At 41.3% G+C, this 24,811-nt stretch overlaps 1 protein-coding gene across 8 annotated transcripts in view; it reads left to right on the forward strand.

Moving 5' to 3' along the window:
- arhgef28a (Rho guanine nucleotide exchange factor (GEF) 28a) overlaps positions 1-24,811 on the forward strand; it is a 142,286-nt gene that overhangs the window by 69,984 nt on the left and 47,491 nt on the right. For 7 of the 8 annotated variants that reach the window (XM_051688150.1, XM_051688141.1, XM_051688191.1 and 4 more), the window contains exons 5-9: positions 11,372-11,555; positions 11,714-11,903; positions 12,772-12,832; positions 15,851-15,897; positions 16,162-16,228. In XM_051688150.1, coding sequence (XP_051544110.1) covers positions 11,372-11,555; positions 11,714-11,903; positions 12,772-12,832; positions 15,851-15,897; positions 16,162-16,228 — 549 coding nt within the window. Of the gene's footprint in view, positions 1-11,371; positions 11,556-11,713; positions 11,904-12,771; positions 12,833-15,850; positions 15,898-16,161; positions 16,229-20,610; positions 20,815-24,811 lie in introns of those variants that run through there. The other variant, XM_051688200.1, reaches the window with a different exon arrangement.

Here is a 24,811-nt window from a genome sequence, read left to right on the forward strand (position 1 = left end):
GGCTCCGGGACAACTGTGTGAATGTCCTTGAGTGGCCCAGCCAGAGCCCAGACTTGAACCCGATTGAACATCTCTGGAGTGATGTGAAAATGGCTGTGCACCGACGCTCCCCATCCAACCTGATGGAGCTTGAGAAGTCCTGCAAAGAAGAATGGGAGAAACTACCCAAAAATAGGTGTGCCAAGCTTGTAGCATCATACTCAAAAAGACTTGAGGCTGTAATTGGTGCCAAAGGTGCTTCAACAATGTATTGAGCAAAGCCTGTGAATACATATGTACATGTGATTTTTTTTTTTCTTTTTTTTTTTCTTTTTTTTTTTTTAATGAATTTGCAAAGATTTCAAACAAACTTCTTTCACGTTGTCATTATGGGGTATTGTTTGTAGAATTCTGAGGAAAATAATGAATTTAAGCCATTTTGGAATAAGGCTGTAACATAACAAAATGTGGAAAAAGTGAAGCGCTGTGAATACTTTCCGGATGCACTGTATGCTGCCCATTCGTTGTGGCATTGTTTCGACCTTATGCAATGTCACAACATTTATTTCCATCCAGAGTTGCATTAATTTTTGACCGAGATCTTGTATTGATGACGGGAGAGTCAAACCACTCCGTAAAGTCTTCTCCAGCACATCCCAAAGACTTTCAATGGGGTTAAGGTCAGCTCTCAGTGGTGGCCAATTCATGTGTGAAAATGATTCCTCATTCTCCCTGAACCACTCTTTCACAGTTTGAGCCTGATGAATATTGGCATTGTCATCCTGGAATATGCCCGTGCCATCAGGGAAGAAAAAATCCATTGATGGGATAACATAGTCATTCAGTACATTCAGGTAGTCAGCTGACTTCATTTCATTGCCACATAACGTTGCTGAGCCTAGACCTGACCAATTGAAGCAACCCCAGATCATAACACTGCCTCCAGAGGCTTGTACAGAGGGAACTATGCATGATGGGTGCATTGCTTCATGCGCTTCCCTTCTTAGCCTGACACGCCCATTGCTTTGGAATAGGGTAAATCTGGACTCATCAGACCACATGATCTTTTCCATTGCTCCACAGTCCAATCTTTATGTTCCCTAGCAAATTGAAGTTGTTTTTTTCCGATTAGCCTCACAAACAAGTGGATTCTTGTGGCCACACAGCTGTTAAGTCTCAATCCTGTAAGTTCTCGTCGCATTGTGCGTGTGGAAATTCACTTACTTTCACTATTAAACAAAGCTGTGAGTTCTACTGCCGATTATTTACGATGTGACTTCAAGTGTTTTAGTGATCACGATTATTCAAAAAAATTTTCCGACTACCTTTCTTTCACGAAGCTGACGGTTCACCACTGTCCTTCCATGTTTTAATAATGTGTTGGACAGTTCTTAACCCAATTCCAGTGATTTCAGCAATCTCCTTAGTTGTTTTCTTTGCTTGATGCAGGCCAATAATTTGTCCCTACTGAAGCACAGTAACATCTTTTCCACGACTACGGGATACATCTTCTGGCATGGTTGTTTAAGAAATGAGAAGCTACACACTGCATAAATTAGGGTTAAAAGAATTGTTGCCAGCTGAAACATATTAATCACTGCAATAATGATCCAATCATTGACTCTTAAGTATCTGCTTATTTAAATCCAAACGGCGACTTTTTTTTTTTTTTGGCCAGGCAGTGTAGGTATTGTGTATTTACTGTATATACAGTATGTATATTTGTATTTGTATGTGCTTTATTATTTTAATACAGTCCCATCACTGCAGTGTAGCTGTCACTATGGTCTGGAGCACTGTAGGAGTTGGAATGGATACTGTGCCCATTCTATCATGGGACATTTAACTAATTTCTTGAACAGTGAGAAGAGAGAGAGATTTAAAGAATGTCTCTAGTGCACATGGGGCCCCTTACATAACACTAACGATTGTCTGTGGCAAATTGCACAGCAGAATTAGCGTTCATTTAATTGCTTTGTCTGTGGAATGGCGTGTCAGCTTCAATTAATGACTGCACTCTTTAGCAACATTCTTGGTACGCTCAGGGAAAGCAGTGTTTCCCAAAAGTGATGCACGAAGTGTTATTATTACTACTCAGAATGTATCAAAACAGCTAGGCCAATTTTATATTTATCTGTTTATCTTGTTTAAAATGAAAAATTCCTCTGGGATTTGTCTTCTCTGTTGGTTTTGTGCTTAGATGCACCAATGTCTAAATTTCACCAAGAAAGCAAACCAAGCAATAGCGGTCCTTTATCTGTCTTACAAATAATTGATCAGGTTTCTGCAAGTTCCTGTAAACTCTGCAAGTGAAGAAATCATAAACAAAGAGCAGTTGGGTTTTGCTGTGAAAATGTTGCCTCACCTTGCCAACACTGTTCAGTCTGTTACTGTGTGTAATGTGTTTTAAGAACAAACCAGTCCGGTTTACTAAAGTCCCCTCTTTGTCTGTCAATTTACTGTCTTTTTGCAAAAGTTTGTCTGTCAACACCCTGCAACTTGTCCTCAGTTTGACTGAATGAAGACAAAGGAAATAATCCCACACCTGAAAAAGACTTTATCTGCTTGATTCTTTTTATCTTGAACATCCTGAATTTCATTCACATAAAGATGAGCTTATTGTTTATACTTATTCCATTTGTTGGAAATCATTTAGAATTTTTTCTTTTTTTTTTGTGTGTGTGAGAAAGGGTATTGTGATGACCTGACAAGCAGGTTTTGATGCCAGTTCTCCTCATATTTCACTTATAGGCCTATATCTCATACACAATTTAAAACAAAATTAAGCACTTATAAAGAACATGTCATGCCCTAAATAGTGCAGAGAACATGTTCATCATGTACAGGTGCATCTAAATAAATTAGAATGTCGTGAAAAAGTTCATTTATTTCAGTAATTCAACTCAAATTGTGAAACTTGTGTATTAAATAAATTCAATGCACACAGACTGAAGTAGTTTAAGTCTTTGGTTCTTTTAATTGTGATGATTTTGGCTCACATTTAACAAAAACCCACCAATTCACTATCTCAAAAAATTAGAATATGGTGACATGCCAATCAGCTAATCAACTCAAAACACCTGCAAAGGTTTCCTGAGCCTTCAAAATGGTCTCTCAGTTTGGTTCACTAGGCTACACAATCATGGGGAAGGCTGCTGATCTGACAGTTGTCCAGAAGACAATCATTGACACCCTTCACAAAGAGGGTAAGCCACAAACATTCATTGCCAAAGAAGCTGGCTGTTCACAGAGTGCTGTATCCAAGCATGTTAACAGAAAGTTGAGTGGAAGGAAAAAGTGTGGAAGAAAAAGATGCACAACCAACCGAGAGAACCGCAGCCTTCTGAGGATTGTCAAGCAAAATCGATTCAAGAATTTGGGTGAACTTCACAAGGAATGGACTGAGGCTGGGGTCAAGGCATCAAGAGCCACCACACACAGACATGTCAAGGAATTTGGCTACAGTTGTCGTATTCCTCTTGTTAAGCCACTCCTGAAACACAGACAACGTCAGAGGCGTCTTACCTGGGCTAAGGAGAAGAAGAACTGGACTGTTGCCCAGTGGTCCAAAGTCCTCTTTTCAGATGAGAGCAAGTTTTGTATTTCATTTGGAAACCAAGGTCCTAGAGTCTGGAGGAAGGGTGGAGAAGCTCATAGCCCAAGTTGCTTGAAGTCCAGTGTTAAGTTTCCACAGTCTGTGATGATTTGGGGTGCAATGTCATCTGCTGGTGTTGGTCCATTGTGTTTTTTGAAAACCAAAGTCACTGCACCCGTTTACCAAGAAACTTTGGAGCACTTCATGCTTCCTTCTGCTGACCAGCTTTTTAAAGATGCTGATTTCATTTTCCAGCAGGATTTGGCACCTGCCCACACTGCCAAAAGCACTAAAAGTTGGTTAAATGACCATGGTGTTGGTGTGCTTGACTGGCCAGCAAACTCACCAGACCTGAACCCCATAGAGAATCTATGGGGTATTGTCAAGAGGAAAATGAGAAACAAGAGACCAAAAAATGCAGATGAGCTGAAGGCCACTGTCAAAGAAACCTGGGCTTCCATACCACCTCAGCAGTGCCACAAACTGATCACCTCCATGCCACGCTGAATTGAGGCAGTAATTAAAGCAAAAGGAGCCCCTACCAAATATTGAGTACATATACAGTAAATTAACATATTTTCCAGAAGGCCAACAATTCACTAAAAATGTTTTTTTTTATTGGTCTTATGATGTATTCTAATTTTTTGAGAGAGTGAATTGGTGGGTTTTTGTTAAATGTGAGCCAAAATCCACAATTAAAAGAACCAAAGACTTAAACTACTTCAGTCTGTGTGCATTGAATTTATTTAATACACAAGTTTCACAATTTGAGTTGAATTACTGAAATAAATGAACTTTTCCACGACATTCTAATTTATTGAGATGCACCTGTAGTATGTGTTCGTTTCTCCAATGCATGTTTATCATTTGATGTTGGCCGTGCAGATCAACTCTGTGTTTGAACTTTCAACTGTGAAAGGTCTGTGTTTTAGACAGGGTTATGCTTGATTTCCACTGCTTAGAGACAAAGCACAAAGCTGTTTACAAAAGGCAAAAAAACATTTAGCTAATTCAAATATAATATAAAATTTTTGCATTGGTGTGCCAACTTGGTATCTGACTTCTACTACTTGAGACATATGAAGCAAGTGTGTTTGTGTGTGGAACCACTAACTGTAATGTGATGCAATGTAGAATTGAACCTGGAAGGGTTACCTAGAAGGTCCCTTTATAATTAACAGCATAAACTGAGAGAGAATTTATTTCATATTTAAGCAAAATGGACATTGTGTTAGGAAGCTGAGACAAGGTGTAGAACCCAGTTGCAGTTTATTGCACAACTCAGAAGTAAACAGAGAAACACAATGGAAAATGATTCGGTTACTGTTGTAACCTCCATTCCCTGATGGAGGGAATGAGACGTGGTGTCGATGTTGTGACACTAGGGGTTGCCCTTGGGTGCCCCAAACACCTCTAATCTTTGAAAAAAGGCCAATGAGAATTGGCAGGTGGAATTTGCATGCCACTCCCCCGGACATACGGCTATAAAAGGAGCTGGCTTGCAACCACTCAATCAGGTTTTGTGCTGAGGAGCCGAGACAAAGTCCCGGCCATTTCATCAGATGGTACCACATTGTGGCAAGAGGGACACACCGTCTCGTTCCCTCCATCAGGGAACAGAGGTTACAACAGTAACCAAGACGTTCCCCTTCTGTCACTCACTCGACGTTGTGTCGATGTAGTGACACTAGGGGTCCCTATAGAGAAACGGCACAACAGCTGGACCGTGTTACATGAACTGCCAATGCAGGTGCAAGCAAGCTGCTGCGTGCGTAATAGCAGGTGCATCAGTCCACACATAACCTCCTCCAATGCCCCACAAGATGTCATGTAGTTCCCCACATCCCAGAGGGGGGGAAGTGACGTAACTAGCATGGGAGCAGGCTGCGCCAGCCATGGCCTTTTCTCTCTATGTTTCTCTCCGCAGAGTATTAGATTTAGCTGGGGCCATCTAATGCTATTATACGCATCAGGGAAGGTGTTCTTTCCCTTTCCTATTCTTTCAGGGGGAAAAGACCCCACGGAGACCACATCCTGCCTGAAGGGGAGGTAACATGGCAATACGTCATGTGGGCTCACCAGCCACACATGGAAGAGGCACGGTGGTAGGTCCTGCCTTGAAGGGGAGGAGCTCTACAACACAGCAACTGGGGGCAGAGAGGGCTCTGCCCAAGGGAGACACACCAACTCGTGAACAAACACCACTTCAGGGCATAAAGCTGCCTAGTAGAGGGAGCCCTGGCCTGAGTGATCGTGTCTACCACTGCTGGTGGTAAGCCACTTAGGTCTTCCACGTCCCATCCAAGGGCCAGACGTGGAGGTTCCAGAGGTCTGGGCGCGGGTGCCAGATGGTGCCCCGTCCCTGAGAGAGGAGGTCCTTCCTCAGGGGAATCTGCCAGGGAGGGGCTGTCGCAAGGAGTGTGAGGCCAAGAACCAAGTCTGAGTGAGCCAGTATGGTGACACGAGGGTGACCTATTCCTCATCCTCCCTGACCTTGCACAGGGTCTGTGCAAGTAGGTTCACTGGGGGGAACGCGTGTGCCAGCGCATCTGTCCCGAGGGGGGCTCCCATCAGGGAATACCAGAGTGGGCAGTGGGAGGATTCCTGGGAAGCGAACAGGTCTACCTGTGCTTTGCCCGAATCGACTCCAAATCAGCTGGACCACCTGGGGGTGGAGTCTCCACTCTCCGCTGAGCGTTGCCTGATGCGACAGTGCGTCCGTTGTGGCATTGAGGCTGCCCGGGATATGAGTGGCCCGCAGTGACCTCAGCCACTGCTGACTCCAGAGGAGGAGATGGTGGGTGAGTTGCGACATGCGACGAGAGCGTAGGCCACCTTGGCGATTTATATATGCTACTGTCACTGTGTTGTCCAACCGGACCAACACATGCTTGCCCCGGATCATGGTAATAGCCTCTGCAGGGCGAGCAGTACAGCCAGCAACTCGAGGCAGTTAATGTGCCAACACAGCCGTGGTCCTTTCCAGGAGCCAGTGGCAGCATGCCGTTGCACACGGCGCCCCAGCCCAACTTGGAGGCGTCTGTGATGACCACGACGCGTCTGGACACTTGCCGTAGGGGGACTCCTGCCCGCAGAAACGCAAGGTCTGTCCAAGGGCTGAATAAGTGGCGGCAGAGTGGCGAGATAGCCACGCGTTGTGTGCCGTGGCGCCATGCCCATCTCGGGACTTGAGTCTGAAGCCAGTGCTGAAGCGGTCTCATATGCATCAACCTGAGTGGCGTGACTGTGTGAGGTGCGCTATCATTGATGTCGAGTCTAACTCCATGCCAAGAAAAGAGATGCTCTGAGCCAGGGAGAGCTTGCTCTTTTCCCAGTTGACCCGAAGCCCTAGACCTGGTGCCTGATCACCAGGTCCCTGTGTGCGCACAGCAACTCTTGAGAGTGTGCCAGTATCAGCCAGTCAACGAGGTAGTTGAGAATGCGGATGCCCACTTCCCTTAACCTTCATGAAGACGCGAGGGGACAGGGACAGGCCAAAGGGGAGGACCTTGTACTGATATGCCCGGCCGTCGAAAACAAACCATAGGAAGGGTCTGTGACGAGGTAAAACCGAGACGTGAAAGTACGCATCCTTCAGGTCTACCGCCGCGTACCAATCTTGATACCGGATGCACGCCAAAATGTGCTTCTGTGTCAGCATCTTGAACGGGAGACTGTGTAAGGCCCGGTTCAAAACTTGCAGGTCCAAGATTGGCTGCAACCCACCGCCTTTCTTTGGCACGATGAAGTAAGGACTGTAGAACCCTTTCCTCATCTTGGCTGGAGGGACAGGCTCTATTGCGCCCTTGCGCAGGAGGGTCACGATCTCTGCATGCAGGGTGGCGGTGTTCTCGCCCTGCACCGAGGTGAAGCAGACACTGCTGAACCAGGGCACAAAACAAAACAAAAGTGAACACAAGATTTACCTCCCGGCCCTCCACCGGGTGACGGAGTGGTCTGGATACCAGCTCCATGGTAGCAGCGGACATCTCCCTCCCTGGGTTGTCCATCTCAGGGGCGCTTAGGAGCCTTCCGGGTCCTTGTGCTCGGTCGTGAGGCGGGGGCATGGGGCCAAGAACTGGGCTCGGATGAACTGGGAAGTCGGTGAGAGTGGATGAACTGGGAAGTCGGGTTCGGGCAGAAAAAGGTGCCCTCCACAAACTCGTCAGCTCGTCGTGAACTTCTGGGAAGAAGGGGGGGGTGCGGCTGTGAGCGGCGCCCTGAACCCAGGAACCAATCATCTAGCCGCGAGGGCTCAGGGGAGGGTTCCAGTCCAACCCAACACTCACGGCGGCCCGGGCAAGCATGGTGGACAGCTCTGTGTCGGACTCAGACTGGGCAGGCACACCCGAAGGTGGCAGCCCAGTCGAGTCCTCGGTATCCGACATTGCCAGTGCGCTCTCCGATGCAGCGATCGAGAACTCATCCTGCTCACAAGCCCCGAAGGAGACGTTAAGCTGGCCATGAGGCGAGCTAGTCTCACCTCGGAACTTGACGGGGGCAAATGAACGTGCTGGGGAACGGGAGGTCCGCAGGGATTTACCCGGCGAGGCCGCACCCATTGGAGTCCCCAAATCGCCTCCAGCGCCAGCCAGGCCGGCCTCATACCCGTAGGTAGAAGGCCCAGCGTGGGGGGCAGCTGGAGTGGCTTTCCCTCCGAGGAAGGAAAGCCGCGACCGCAACATTGCCATGGTCATGGTCTCGCAATGAGAACACGAACCATCCACAAACGCTGCCTCAGTGTGAGCGTGGCCCAGACACGTGAGGCAGCGCCCGTGGCCGTTGGAGGCAGAGAGATAACGACCACATCCAGGTATTACACAAAGACGGAACTTTAAAAAGACGTTCATGTCAATGTGCAGCTCTAATAGAGGAAAATATACTCTTTGCAGAGATATATACTCTCTTAGTAGCGCTGTTGATGCGCCCAGGGGCATAGTCTGCAATAAACGTGCAGAAGGAGAGAAAATCGCTGGAATGCACCGTATATCCAACAACATACGCTTCTTTCGAGGTGAATGGACCAGCAGAGGAATTCGGCTCGCTGACACACAACCGCTTGGCTCCGAAGAAAAAATCTGAATGAGTGGTTGCGAGCCAGCTCCTTTTACAGTGCATCCGGAAAGTATTCACAGCGCTTCACTTTTTCCACATTTTGTTATGTTACAGCCTTATTCCAAAATGGATTAAATTAATTATTTTCCTCAAAATTCTACAAACAATACCCCATAATGACAACGTGAAAGAAGTTTGTTTGAAATCTTTGCAAATTTATTAAAAAAACAAAAACAAAAAAAATCACATGTACATAAGTATTCACAGCCTTTGCCATGACACTCAAAATTGACTTCAGATGCATCCTGTTTCCACTGATCATCCTTGAGATGTTTCTACAACTTGATTGGAGTCCACCTGTGGTAAATTCAGTTGATTGGACATGATTTGGAAAGGCACACACCTGTCTATATAAGGTCCCACAGTTAACAGTGCATGTCAGAGCACAAACCAAGCCATGAAGTCCAAGGAATTGTCTGTAGACCTCCAAGACAGGATTGTATAGAGGTACAGATCTGGGGAAGGGTACAGAAAAATTTCTGCAGCATTGAAGGTCCCAATGAGCACAGTGGCCTCCATGATCCGTAAATGGAAGAAGTTTGGAACCACCAGGACTCTTCCTAGAGCTGGCCGCCTGGCCAAACTGAGCGATCGGGGGAGAAGGGCCTTAGGCAGGGAGGTAACCAAGATCCTGATGGTCACTCTGACAGAGCTCCAGCATTTCTCTGTGGAGAGAGGAGAACCTTCCAGAAGAACAACCATCTCTGCAGCACTCCACCAATCAGGCCTGTATGGTAGAGTGGCCAGACGGAAGCCACTCCTCAGTAAAAGGCACATGACAGCCCGCCTGGAGTTTGCCAAAAGGCACCTGATGGACTCTCAGACCATGAGAAACAAAATTCTCTGGTCTGATGAAACAAAGATTGAACTCTTTTGCCTGAATGGCAAGCGTCATGTCTGGAGGAAACCAGGCACCGCTCATCACCTGGCCAATACCATCCCTACAGTGAAGCATGGTGGTGGCAGCATCATGCTGTGGGGATGTTTTTCAGCGGCAGGAACTGGGAGACTAGTCAGGATCGAGGGAACGATGAATGCAGCAATGTACAGAGACATCCTTGATGAAAACCTGCTCCAGAGCGCTCTGGACCTCAGACTGGTGCGAAGGTTCTTCTTCCAACAGGACAACGACCCTAAGCACACAGCCAAGATAACAAAGGAGTGGCTCTGGGACAACTCTGTGAATGTCCTTGAGTGGCCCAGCCAGAGCCCAGACTTGAACCCGATTGAACATCTCTGGAGTGATGTGAAAATGGCTGTGCACCGACGCTCCCCATCCAACCTGATGGAGCTTGAGAGGTCCTGCAAAGAATGGGAGAAACTGCCCAAAAATAGGTGTGCCAAGCTTGTAGCATCATACTCAAAAAGACTTGAGGCTGTAATTGGTGCCAAAGGTGCTTCAACAATGTATTGAGCAAAGGCTGTGAATACTTATGTACATGTAATTTTTTTTTTTTCCGTTTTTTTTTTATTTTTTATAAATTTGCAAAGATTTCAAACAAACTTCTTTCACGTTGTCATTATGGGGTATTGTTTGTAGAATTCTGAGGAAAATAATGAATTTAATCCATTTTGGAATAAGGCTGTAACATAACAAAATGTGGAAAAAGTGAAGAGCTGTGAATACTTTCCGGATGCACTGTATACCAGTATGTCCGGGGGAGTGGCATGCCAATTCCACTTGCCAATTCTTATTGGCCTTTTCTCAAAGATTAGAGGTGTTTGGGGCTCCCAAGTGTGACCCCTAGTGTCACTACATCGACACAGCGTCGAGTGAGAGACAGAAGGGGAACCACAGATTAAATCAGGATGCTAAGTAACTAATAACTCACGAACAGAGGATTCAAGGAGGAGCTGAACACACTAGAGGTAAGTCGAAATGAGACTAGACAAGGACTGAAGGAAAGTGGTGAGACTTTATAATGTTCTGAGTGATGGTTTGATGGGGAGCAGGTGAACGTAATTAATAATCAGGAGAGTGAGAGGAGTTTGAAGGAGCAGAGGCTGAAGAGGGCATGACACATTGTAACAAAAATATTCCCAAATGAATCGAAATCGAATCAAAATCCGAATCAAATCGAGAATAAGAATCTCATCGAATTTGGAAATCTGTATCAATACCCAGCCCTTATTCACAATATGGCACAACTTCGAGGCACTACAGTTACCACATGATACAATTTTTTATAAAAACATTAAGGACACAAATGTTTATTAAATTGTTTAATTTTAAGTAAAATCATTAAATGCTATTCTTTCATTGTTGGAATACAACAAAAATAATGATCTACTATGTTTGCTGCCATAGGCAGAGAGTAAAGCACCCTATGGACACCAGACGCGAGCGGCTCGCAGGATTGTGTCACGTCAAAAACAAATAGATCCCAATGTAATCAATGAAGCTGTCTACACTGGAAGCATCCATTGCATCCGAGGAAAACCGACAGTAAACGGATGCCCCATTCTATTGCTGATGCACTGCAGAGCTTTTCCAGCCACTTTATTATCCCATTTGTCTGAAATAAAATTATTTTATTTGCCAAAACTCTCTTATCTGTTGTTTGAAACTCTTTGTCATGAATTTTGTTTGTTACAAATTCTCAAGTGTCTTTTGATACTTTATTATGTCTTCTAGTACAGGAGTTCCCAGCTCTTATGCCTTAGCATTTTCTTTTTTTCCAGATCTGCTTCACAGAGAAACTCCTCTGCATGTTGCCATTCGTTTGGGGTTCCCCCACCTCAGTCACTTTCTCCTCCAGGAGTCTGACGGTCAAAGGATGGTTCCCATACCCAACAAGGAAGGGCAGAGTCCTCTTACACTGGCTCAAAGGCACGGAGATCCAGCACTCATCAGCTCTTTAACAGAGTGAGTCACTCCCTCCAGCCTTCCACGACACACTATTATTAGAGCCATCCATTAAAGAGCCATTAATCACTGATGTGTCACCTCAGTGATGTTATTGATCTAGTGTAGAGTAACAGCTGAGTTTTATGTGTTTTGTGACTAACTTATGTTATGATCAGCCCCTCTAGTTGCAGTGCGTGGAGGCCCGTGTGGATGTGTCAGGTCTGGGCTGATGGCTCCCACCAGCTCCGTTTCTGCCCTATCAATGACTCTATTAGCCTGACAGTCAGACACAACACACAAACAGATGCACCAGGCATCATCCAGATATACAGAGCGAAGAGCAGAGAACCGGAGACACTCATATGTGTGAGTTTACATTTGCGTACATAGACACGTTTTTAGCGTTGAGCACACACATTTCAGAGAAAATCTTTATTTGTTTTGTGTCTTCTCAGCTCTCTGAGAAGTATGTGGAAAAAGCTCATGGTTGTTGTTTATGAAGGGAAACATTGATAAAACAACACCAAAAATAAATAAAGAAGAAAAATAAGAAAAAAAAAAGGAACAGAAACATATGATTGATTTACCTAATATTTACTTATCATCTTCTAGCAGTAAAGCCAGAAATTTGTTTAATTTCTGTCTCTTTGTTTAAGCCTGAAAAACCAAAGTATAATAATAGAGAGAAAAAAACGATTTCTGACAGTAACAATAAACTGTTCTGATGTTATTAGAAACATCTTGGTCACTCATGTAACCTTGGTTCTCTGAAAAGAGAGAACAAGACTGCGTCAGAAGCTGACGCTATGGGAGCACCCTTTGAAACCCTATGCCAATTTATTGGTGAAGCTTGGCGGTCCTCCTATGCTGACGTCATCGTGAGCGTATGAGCCAGAGCCCAACATCACACCAACACGTTTGACTGATACCAAACCAATATGCAGCAGTCTCCAAATAGAGACTAGCTTACCGCCTCTAGTGGCTCAAACAGGGTAACCGTAGGCATGTTTACCACCAGCACTAAATCCCAGGTTGGGATGGTAGTGGGGCAAAAAAGGACTTTAGCTGTCTCGCACCAGAACTGCAAGTTCTTAGCCATAATGTGAATTATTCACAACATATTGGGCAGATTTGGAATCATCTTTAACGTTTTTATCCTAACCTTTTTCTCTCTAATGTCAAAAGATAAATCTGATTCTATGTCAGCCCTCTGAGTCTGACACATATATTACAGGTGAGGCGACTGAAAGAGCCTTCTGAGGGGAGCACACACAAGCTTGATTTATGTGACGTAGGTAAGTCCTCTGACCTCTCCCTTAAGCCATAATCATTCCCATCCAATGCATTTGTGCTTAAATAAGATGTCTGAATTTCTGTCTGTCTGTCTGTCAACATTTTTTTCCCTTGTTAGCAATTATGAGATAAATCCAGCTATTAAGCTGAAAAATGCATCTGGAGTATGTGATTTCCACTGATATTTGTGGGTTTCTGGAAATTAGATATAAGCCTTGTGGTGAAAAGCAACACTGGGTAAATAAACACAAGATAAACCTTGGCCATAATGTTCACTTCAGTATTTTTTGCATGGTTTTACTCCTGTCTTGTGTTTATTTTAATACTAGTTTCTATATATTGCTCTCTCCAAGGTCTTATCACATTTCACCATGCAGATGTGATTAATGTTCTTCTCTTCTGGCTCTTACTTAACCTCTGTCCTCCTCCTGTTATTCCTCTTTTTCTCTTTCTACTTGTCTCTCTTGTTCTCTTCACTCTTTTTGACCCCAACTCCCCCCAGTCTCTCTGACTCTCTCTCTGTCTCTCTCTCTCTCTCTGTCTGTCACTGTGCGTTAGGTCTGGCAGGGTTGTTAGAGTACATTGGGTGAATTTGGCTCACTCAGGAGGACATTGTGGTAGAATGTGGGATGAGGAGTACACAGAGTCTTATGCTCTCTCTCTCTCTCTCTCTCTCTCTCTCTCTCTCTCTCTCTCTCTCTCTCTCTCTCTCTCTCTCTCTCTCTCTCTCTCAAACACACACACACACACACACACACAGAGTGCTCTTTGTGAGGGACCTTCGGCTGGTTTCCCAAACATGTCCAGTATGAGAAGACAGATTCCTGCTGGGTGGGCTGAAGAGAGAGAAGCTATATGTTTGAGAGGGATAGTGAAATAATCAGCCTACAACTGGATTTATAAAGAGTGATACAGAATATTTTAAGTTATGTAAATTCTATAAAGAAAGACAGAAGCTCTGTTCCAACAACATGACATTTTGCTTCAGTTCAAGTGTGTTTACCTTCTCCTGTGGCACAACCGGAAGCTAATCAGCAGTGTGGAAGGCTCAGGTGCTCGATGTCACCAGGAAGTAACCGCGTTCGCATAATCAGTTACAAGCGCGATTTGGAGGTTCCATTTCCCCTTTAAGATTGTATTTTTACTCCATTGACAGTTAGGTCTAGGGTTTGGGTTTGGGAGTAGAGTTAAAATATATATATTCCTCTTCACTGTTTTATGTAATTTACAACTAAAAACAACTCGCTTTACAACTCACTTTTGGCACCCCTCTATGAGCATTTTACCTGGAAACTGCAGCTCACACGTGCCTATACATTCAGAACACTTCCAGTTTCGGCCACTAGGAGCAGTGATTCGAATTTTGATAAGCACAGACCGAGTTTAGCTCAAGAAAAGTCAGCCTACTGTTTCTAAATTCACTGTTAGCCGACATGGTTCGGGGGTGGGTTCCTGGGCTGGTGCGAATTCTCAAACTGTTCCATGCATTTCCATGACAAAAAAGGCCATTCCGGGCATGAAAAACTGGTTCTGCACCGGCCCCGAAAGCTTGCTGGTCTCCACACAGGAACTGATTACATAGCACTATACTTGCAATATGGAGATCGCAAAGGTACAGAGTACAGGGACCATAAGAAGGACTTAAACAAAAGCGGCAGTGGACAGAGCAACAATGTTTTGGACTCAGACACTGACCAGCCTGCCATCTAACCATGGTATTGAATTCAGTCAGTCATGCTCGACATAAACAAATTGCTACTGTCCTCAGCAGCTGATCTCAGTTACTGTATTATACCTGCCAACTTGTTAGCTTTCCTAACGCTCTTCTTATTTTGTGCATTTTTTTGTTCAGTAAGTGGACTACTGACTTAGTTAGGAAGATTGTAGCTATCTGTTAAGTATACCGGTGGGATTCTTAATCAAGACATAAACATAATATTATATGTTATGGCAAAAATCTAAATATAACATCTGCTACACCAATGTTTGTAATGATTCCACTGTTACAGTTTATAGTACTCAACAAGTTAAGCCACTTTAAAAAGTTAATATACTGTAAAAAAAAATGTATTACATAACATTGAGCATAGATGCCATCTCTGGCAATCTTGTTGAGCCATGTAATAATGTTAGATTGCATTTCTCTGTATTTTTAAATATGTCCTCAAAAATAGGAGTAAAAGTTGGACACAAACCCTTTGATGCACCATGTTTGTTTGGGGGCAGGTGAGGAAGTCACGTAAAACTACCATGAAGCCTCGTAACCCGTTACTTCATCTTTCAGTTCTCAAGTCGTTGGAAAAGAGAAGCCAGTTTACGATAGGCTCCAGATTGCACCAGTCGAGAACCATCGCTATTTCGGTGGAAAAGGGCTATGTGAGATCAGTCTGGTTCCAAAGCCTAGTGAGCTTCCTCGCTGCCTACTATCTACATGAGCAGCTACCTTCTCTAAGGCAACATCCTAACTGTCATGGAACCTCTTAAATGACCGATTTGGAATGCTCTACACAGGCAGCAACTCTCAATGCCACACTAGTTGTAATGCTTTCTGTGATTGCCTTTTCAGTGACGGACAAATGCAATGGTGCCTTACAATTTGGCCAAAACGAGGTATATTAGGAGGCAGCATAATTACTATGCCTACCGATTGGAGCAGCCTTCATGTCGGAAGTGCTCTTGTGATAAAATGTTGCCTACATAGGCAGCTCACTAGGTTTTGGAGCAGAGACAGAGAGATTGCCAGCATGATATGTTGACAGCAGGAGCCCTGGCAGCTTTAGCTTTTGTGCAGACACTTAATGTGCAGACACTTCCTGTCAATGCTCACCATGGCGTTTGGTGCCTTGGTTTCAAACCAAAAGGTGTGTTTGTGCTTGTTGGTGTCTTTTTTTCTTCTTCAACTCCTCAGTGTGATTTTTATCTCTTGAGAACATGTGTCCATTTATGATTGACACTAGTTTGGCCTTTGTGTACAAGTGAAAGTTAATTTTCCTATTTTATTGGTTATTTCTACTCCTTAGATCTGAACAGCCTGCTGAACATTGAGGACCGTACCCTGGTGGATAGTGTAAGTGGAGTTATTTTATTTGCTTCTGTGTGGATGTGTGTGTTTGTGTGTAAATCAGTTGTTGGAATCAGAACCTTAGTAATGGATCACTTAGGATCACTGCCATATGTGCTCTCTCATGCTTGTGGTTTTTTTTTTATTTTTTATTTTTTAAACTTGCTAATGGACAGATGTTCATGCCTGTGTTCTTATTTTGGTCTGTTTTAGTTCTTGAAAATGGTTTAAATGTGGTGTGTGAGTGTGTTTGTGTCATCTTTTTTCCAGGTCTTTGAAGAACAGCTTGTTCTTTGTCTGGATGAAGAGGAAGAGGACCTGAACCCATTCAACTCAGGTAAACATTCATCCATCCATCCATTTACTCACGTGTTCATTTATCCAGCTATTATGTGTGTGTGTGTTTGTTTTTTGCCATGATGGTTTATGTAAATGATTAAAAATATGAGATTGGTGTAATATGTTGGGGGATCTTTTAAAGGGATCATATCAGACACATCTTAATAATGTTATATGTTAAATAACTAATAATGTATGTCAAGGTTTTCATGACCATTTTCCACATTCTCTCTTACCCTTAGAATTAAACAGGTTGTATATTTAGCTGTTTTTAGTCTATAAAACTTCTATGTAAATGCCCTCTCTAAATAAGAAATTAGCGACAGTGCTTTGTTGTGCTTACTCACGAACTGTGGGTTTGCCCCATTCTTCTATATCAGTGGTTCCCCCGTTCTGGGGTGCCACAGAATCTCTGCTCAGTTCAATATTTTAATTGCGATCAATATTGAAAGTATTGACAGTACCAAGAACTGACTCATTTCGGTACCCGCACACTGTTTTAGTACAGCTGGCTGCTTTCAAATGCTCATGTGTCTCGCTGTGAATGCATCTTCACACATGAACAGTTAAATGCACTTCTTAGTCAAAATGACCCTCTTGAAGAGACAAAATCTGTTGTTGACGTGACATTAATGTAAACACAGCCATTAATGTATTGTATTACATGAGTGTAAGCAGACAGGACAATAATTTTATTTCTCAAAAAATCCGATATGTTCAATGTGTAAATGCAGTCTAATAGATCTGCTGCTGTTTGTTATATTGTTAATATTAATTAAACAGCAATATTGACAAGAACAAAAGGAAAACACTCACTGTCCTCGGCTGGATATCTTTAGTAGCTTTAAGCCCAATGAATTTCAATGACAGGTCAGCTTATCAGTCAAACTCTGACTGAATGGAATTAATAGCCTATTAACTTTAACATACCTATCTAATAATATCTGTTAAAATAACAGTATCTTTTAATCACACAGTAAAGACTGTCAACAATTTAAGTATTTTTAGTATGTTTTTATATTATGATTTTTAATGTTTAACTGCTGCTGTAACTGAAAAACTTAGATTATTGTTTACTCTGTTCTCTATTTAATTACTGGCTCTTTAATAATTATTCAAACTTTTTTTAGTGTTTTCGAAAGCATATTTCTTTATTTACTTATTTTTCAGTGGTTGGGTTGCCATGGGGGAAAAAGAAACACCATAAAGGGGTGCCGTATTTTAAAAAAGTTTGGGAAACACTGTTCTATATGACCCTTTAATGAGCTATGTGCCAATGAGATATGTAAACAACGTTGATGTTTTGTGTCTGGGGATCATTAAATGTATAGATATCGTGAACTTTCTTATTCTGGTTTCTTATTGGACTGACATTAACTTAATTTAAATCAGTGAAATCATGTTTTACATTAATGTAGTTGCATCAGTTTGTCCAAAGTAGCACAAAGAATGGAGAAGTATGTGTTTCATTTAAGAAGAGGTTAGGGCTAAAAAACAATGTTCATTCAAAAATGTCCTCTTGTGTTTTTAATAATACTCTCAGTCCAACCTGTACATTACAAGTGCAAATTCAGTAGTTGCTATCTCTGGATGAAAATGTGAAGAACTTCTGTTCAGTATTGATGAAATCATTCATTATCATTTTGGTGCTTAAGGGGAAAAACGTGATTGAGTGATTAATGCTACTATTATTGCTCTTTTGAATCTGCTTTTCTGCATTGAAACAGCTCTCAGTTCAAAATAGCAATTTAGTTTTTCCTTTTGGAGGAAGAGAGAGAGAGAGATTTATAGTTCAGCAAGAAGGACAGACGATGGGGCTCTTTTCTTTTTAAATGGAATCGGCCCCTTCAACCCAACCACCCTATCACACACACACACACACACACACACACACACGTTCACATTTTCAACTGTAAATTGAAGACAGGAATGTTAACAAGCTTCGATTTTTGAACTTGAACAAAAGCTGACATTTAAGATGATGCTTTAAAATGTTTCCCATCCCACAGAACGTGCTCCACATTCTAATACTAATGCCCCCACTGATCTCTCCCAGTGACCTTGTTCATGTAGCAGATTATGGCAGTATCTGAGTTCTAGCATTTAGCATGGACTAGTTCTACTTTTCTTTAATAAGAACGTACTGTTTACACATACCCTAATGTTCACAGTGCAACCATCCTCAGTTCACCCTGAACATTTATCAAACCTAAGCTGCCAAAATGGCTACTTATTTCACATGCAAAGAGGTTAGCCTTAGTCATAACAGAGGACATTTACATATGTAAGTCTTAAAGGTACAGTAGCACAAACACCCTGGCAAGGAGCGTACTATAGCTATCATTATTGCGCCCATTAAGCAAAGCACTGTAATAAGTGTACTATAAATCGCTTTAGACAAGTGTCTTCTAAATGACTACTTTCTACTTAAGAGTATTATAATATGGCCTCTATAACACAACAGATTTATTCATCTAATCATTTATATCATGCAGCCACTCTCATATGTTATACATTTCATTATATATATTTTCTTTACTGAACTATCACTCCCACATTTCTCATTTAAACGTACACAATTACACACACTGACGGTTAGCCACTAAAACTCTGGAGACAGCAGACAGAGGAGAGAGTTGGGGTGGGAGCCCAGATTTTGTGAGAGACTAAAACAGTCACAGTCCACAGAAAAGAGCAGGCCAACTAGAAGCAAACCCTTTTAAAGGTCTCTCTTTAAACTGAATGGACAATGACGCTGTCATAGAAGTAAAGGAATAAGAAAATGGACAGAAGGCTTGTACAATAAGTGGAACATTTTGTGGAACACTTACATATCAGAAAATCTGTTTTCACAAAGAGTCAATAGAGAGCTAAACACAGACACCCATAATTACAAACATTCACTTAGTTGCTGCTTTTTCTTTGTTTCATTTACAGAAGTCCTTTTCTGTGTTTTCTCAAATGAAATTCCTTCTTGCCTTTTGAAACGTTTGGTAGACTGAGCGAGTCTGCTGTCTGGATTACTGGAGCACATGTTACCACTGAAGGACACACAAACACTGTGTGGTTCTCTAGGCAGAGACTGGAAGTCTAGGCAGAGACTGGAAGTCCACCACATGCAGAGGGAAATCCATCTCGACTAAAGCACACAACACACACACTTACCTGGCTGTTATCCTGCTTTTTAACACTCCTGGACAGTTTTGGTGACATGATCTTTTTGGGATATTAGCTAGCTGATTTGGATTCATTAAGGGGGCTTGAGTGTGTTTTTGAGATTATGTGGAGTTGAGTTGTGTAGGGTTGTGTCTGCGTGGGGTTCATTTGGTGTGGTGTTGAGTTTTTGTAGTGTTGACTGTTGAGTTGAGTCTCTGGGATTGATTTGGTGTAGACTTGAGTCTGCGTAGGGCTGAGCCTGTGTTTGGGGTTGAGTCTGTGTTTGGTTGAGTTTGTGGGGTTGAGTCTACATAGTGCCCAGTCTGTGTGGTGTTGTGCCTGTGTTAGGTTGAGTGTGGGGTTGAATCTGTATTTTGTTGAGTTGGTTGGATGTAGGGTTGTGTCACTGTAGTTTGGAGTTTGTGATTTTTATCATATGTTGGGGTTGATTGAGTGTAGGGTTGAGTGTGTTATTTTGAGTCTGTATGGTGTCGAGTCTGTGTTAGTTTGTGTTTGTGCGGGTAGGTCTAGATTTGGGTTAGAGTCATGTTAGTGTTAGGGTTAGGTTGAGTCTGTGTAGGATTACGTTTTTTTTTTAAATTGTATGGGGTTTAGTGTGTTATACGGACATGCACATTCTTGTTAAATTTTTCAAATTATGTCATTGTGTTATGGCAACAGCATCAGTTCAATATTAGATGTTACGTCTGTTTGTCAAGTACTGGCTTTCGGCTGGATTACAGTACAGATTTAAGTTACCATTCAAAATGTCAAATGGAAAATTCTGACAAGCACAAAGTACTGAATTAGTCTTTAATTTGTAGTTGTTATTAAATTTGTGAGCATGTTCTGGATCACGTTGTTGTCCACCACTCTGGAATTGATTAGAGATTGTTGTTAAAATATGAATGAATGTATGTTGCATGTCTTTTCGTGCCAAACTTATACAGTTAATGTATGTAATTCTGCCTCTCTTTCTGCATCCCAGGACCTCATGGGGTTTTATTAGTGTTGATAGTTAATGATTCCTAAACCTTGGCTGACCTTCCAGATTCTTACAGACACCTTAATTTGAAAATCCCTCTGTTGTGCTCTCCCAGGTCTAATGCAAGTCCTGACTCTGCCTTCAACAAAAAAGTGGGAGTATAGAGTGTCGAGCATGATCCCACCTTCTCTCTCGCACACACAAACACAAGCAGACTCGTCAGTACTATCTCCTGAACGCTTATCTGTGGAATCTGGGTTTCTGGAAAGGTGTTTTCAAGCTTCTGTGTTTATTTAAATCGTTGGATACTTTATTGCTATGTGCTCTCAAAACGGATCAGTTGAGGACGATTAAAAACATGGACTCTGACTCAGACTCTCCATTTAACTACTCATGGCCATCCTTTCCAAAGATGAGAATCCGGAGACGGACATCAAAAGCAGGTTAGGGGAGTCAGGGAGAGAGAGAGAGACAGTTTTAACCACTGTTGGTACGAATGAAGCATTGCATGCACTGCAGTCATTTTCTTACTCAGTTTGTGTCGTTTTTCTGTACAAGCTTTCTAAACATCCGTAAGAGAAGATACATTTGTTAATGGGTTAAGAAAAAAAAAAACTTGTTTTCCTTTTTAAGTGTAATTGTTCTTACCGTATTGGCAAATATTTTCTTTTATTGTTTAAATGTAAACATGACTGTTTTTGTTAGATTTCTCTGAAAACAAAACTTATCTAATATAATTTTGCTTCTCAATAACATGGATCTTGTTTAAAGGATCTTTAGATATTTTTCTGGAAAACCAAACAAAAAGAATTTTTACAGTCTATACAACCTGAAAGTCTTTGGTTGTATCAGATGATTCCAGTTCATGTGTTTTTGTCTCAGTGATTCAATTGTTTTTGGTCCAAATGCTTGCTTTGTTCACAATAGTTTGGCAAATAGTAATAAAAAAAATAATAAAATAGAATCCTACTGTTTGTTGTGCAGGGCAGTACAGCATCACAGGCTTAATTCAGCAATGAGTCAGTGCTTAAAAGCTGGTACTCATTTACAATGTGAGTTTCCAGCCAGGTTTTTAGTGAAATGTTTTTTGATATGGTAATAGCACATTACAATGTTCATTCCAGTGGTGCTGGTCTAAACATATCTCACCCTAAAAATGTGTAAATTGTCACCATAACCAAAAATGGTGATGTGGGAATCGGATCATTGTCAGAGGTATCTCATGATGGCAGAGGAAAAGCATTTTTTCTTGAGGGTTCAGTGCATGCAGATATATTAAAGTAACACTTGTGATGAGTGATAACGGTCAGTCACAGCTGGGGGAAATTGGGTAGGAATTTTAAATTGAGTTAACGTCAGGATTAAAGTTTTTCCATTGTTGTTGGAAGGCCTTCACATGCATCCTTCATGTCAGTGTATGGGGTGCCACCTCCAAGTTATAGGAATCTCTGTTTTACTTAAATATAAACACTCATCATTTGCCAAGACACACTCCGCTCTTTATGTGCCAACACATACAGATCTTTTCCTTGAAGTTTAATTTCAGCATGTTTATGTTTGCATGACTGAATGTCTGTGGAATATAAGGATGATTTTGTCAGGTGAATGGATTGGTCTGTGTGTTGAATTATGCACATAAATATAATTAGGAAAACTGTGTGAGAAAGTTTCTACATACTACACCACATTGGCTGATTAATAGCCCAGAGGTTGCACTTTCATATTTCATGAAACTTTGAGTTCTCAAGTACTGTATGCTTCATTTAAGTATTAACTTATACAGTAGAAGAAATATACAGTACATTCAAAATGAATCAATTGTTGGCTCACAGTAAGAGTATGGTGCAAACAAATTTCCATGTATAGCATGGCATTGATAATTTCGTCTTGCAAGACTTTGATTAGAGTTCACATAAAAATCCCTGACTTTTGATTGCAGACTTTGGTATATATTTTACAGTTTGTGACCGTTTGTGACATTTCACAGTTTGTGAGAGATCACTTCTGAAACAGATCCTAGTGAGATTACTAGGATCTTTTTTTTTTTTTTTTAGAAGTATCTGAGAAACAAGAAACTTAAGCAAAAATCTCAGTTTGCTCTCCATTTTATCTCATTACTGTCTAGGAGAAGAAAACAAGATATTTAAAGGATCTTTTTTTTTATTTTTTTATTATTAATATTTGTGTATTTGCATTTGTGTTGACTTGTGTGTGGCTTACTACACTTGTGTGTGTATATATAGGAAATTCCCCTTTGATAGACAGGATTTCCTACAATAGTCAGCCAGAGACCATCCCAGGCTTCAGACTGAGGGAGTGTGTGTATGAGCTATGTGTGTTTTGAAACCGGACACCGTTTTAAACATCAAAAACCACCTACGTGCTATTTAGATGTCTAGTACATTTTCCACACATAATAAATACACTAATGGCATGGGATATGTGTTGTTTTTTTAAAAAAGCTTTTAATATTTCACTAAGTATTTTACACATCACCACATTTTATAAAGCTCAAGTTGCATCCTTATCAGCAAATGTCAGATTACAATGTAGGCAACAAGGTAGGACTATAATGAGTGAATTTTTGGATATCACTGAAATATAAATGCACAGGGTGTTACAGAGTTAACTATGCGAAAGGAAAGCAAAAGCATTAAAACAGCAAAAAAAAAAAAAAAAAAAAGAAAGAAATGTAATGGTCATAAAGAGACCATGCAGTAGTGCTATTTTCTTTTTTACTGGCTTCTGTCATCTTGGCATTCAGATTGTCAAAACACTTGCTCATTGCGCACACATTTTTTTCCAGAGAACAGAGCAAAGCAAGCAACAGCAAATGAGGTGACAGCTGTTCTTTACATCAGCTCAATGTTTTTATTGGAGCTAACTTTGCAATATTGTTGATAACACTCTATTTCTAATTCAACACACTTTGTTGTAAATATCAATCAATTTCACCAGTTGTATTAACACACACAGGGTAATACGTTACAAATACAGATTTAAAATATAATCAGTAACTTCAATAAGTCAGATCCTTCAGTACCTCAATAAGAAAATAGTATAATCAGATTATATTGTTACTTTTTGCCTCAAGATCGCATATGTGAATAAAGTCAAGAGAAAAGTAATATGTTCTCGAATACTTTTAATCATGCCTTCTGAACCATGCTTGTTCTGAATGCAAACAAACTGTGTTTGAGTAAAAAACATGAAAAACAGGGACAGTGCATCCTTATTAGGAAAACAGAATATGTTAAAATATAGAACAACTCAGCATTTTTAACCAAATCAGGTGAGTCCTCTATCTGTTTCAGAAGATAGTTTATTTTCTTAACAAGCAAATACAGTTAGAACAAATGCACTGAATTATGTCTTGGTTAACATTAAACAAAATCTGACTGGATATACCTCAGATTCAAAAATACTACCAATTCTGCCATGTATTGCAGTTAGCATGAAGACTATTTGGCACTGACCATTCATTAACTTCTGACTGCAATAGGTAGATCACAGGCTATCTTCATCAGCATTATTATTATTATTATTATTATTATTATTATTATTATTATTATCTTTATTATTATTATTCATGCCTCCAGTGTCTGTCCTCTGCTTGCTCACGATCCACAGTCAAACATCACCAGCTAACGTTTATGGGCGATTCTATGTTTATGTTTAAGGAGGATTTTAATGACAAAATAAACAAATAAATGAAAATTAACAACTAAAATATAGTTTTAAAGAATAGATCGACATAGATTTAAACCTTTTTAGTGTCTTGATTTACTTATTCCTACTTTATATGAGTTTTAAAATGTTACATTTGCCAGTATTTGTCCCTCACCCCTATTTTTGATCTGTTCTTAACAATACATTTATAACAAGCATCAAAATCAGATAAATTATCCATTGCACATTTCCCCTAAGAACTTAATAACATTTTCAATTAATTTGGTATTCATGTGTACAGTCTTGATTTTTTTAACCAAAAAAAAAAAGAAATGCTGTCCCACTTACTGTTGTCATAACAACATGAAAGCACTTCAGAGAACAATTTTAGAGTTTAAACTGAAGTTAAGATGAAAATGAGAAGTCACACTAAAGTTTCGACAGTAGGTGTCCCGTGTACCGGAATACTGGCCGTTAGGTGGGGGGATTGGTCATTTCTCCTCTTCTATTCCTGCTCCCATGAAAACGATCGACAGACATTCGGATGGTGAAATTAGGGAACACATATGACAAATTTATCTATCCTTGCTAACATTATTTTCATGTGGGTCTTACCTTTAAATGCTTCTTTAAATTATATGTCGGGTCCTTGGAAAATCACTGCATCTTCACAACTGGAAGGTAGCCTCTAAATTGCACTGAACTGTAATGTTGTTTCCCTTTTCTCCACTGAAGAGATAAGAATGTCAGAATTTCCACAAAAATAATCAT

The sequence above is a fragment of the Myxocyprinus asiaticus genome, chromosome 4, assembly GCF_019703515.2.
Source record: "Myxocyprinus asiaticus isolate MX2 ecotype Aquarium Trade chromosome 4, UBuf_Myxa_2, whole genome shotgun sequence".
NCBI classification, from domain to species: Eukaryota; Metazoa; Chordata; class Actinopteri; order Cypriniformes; family Catostomidae; genus Myxocyprinus; species Myxocyprinus asiaticus.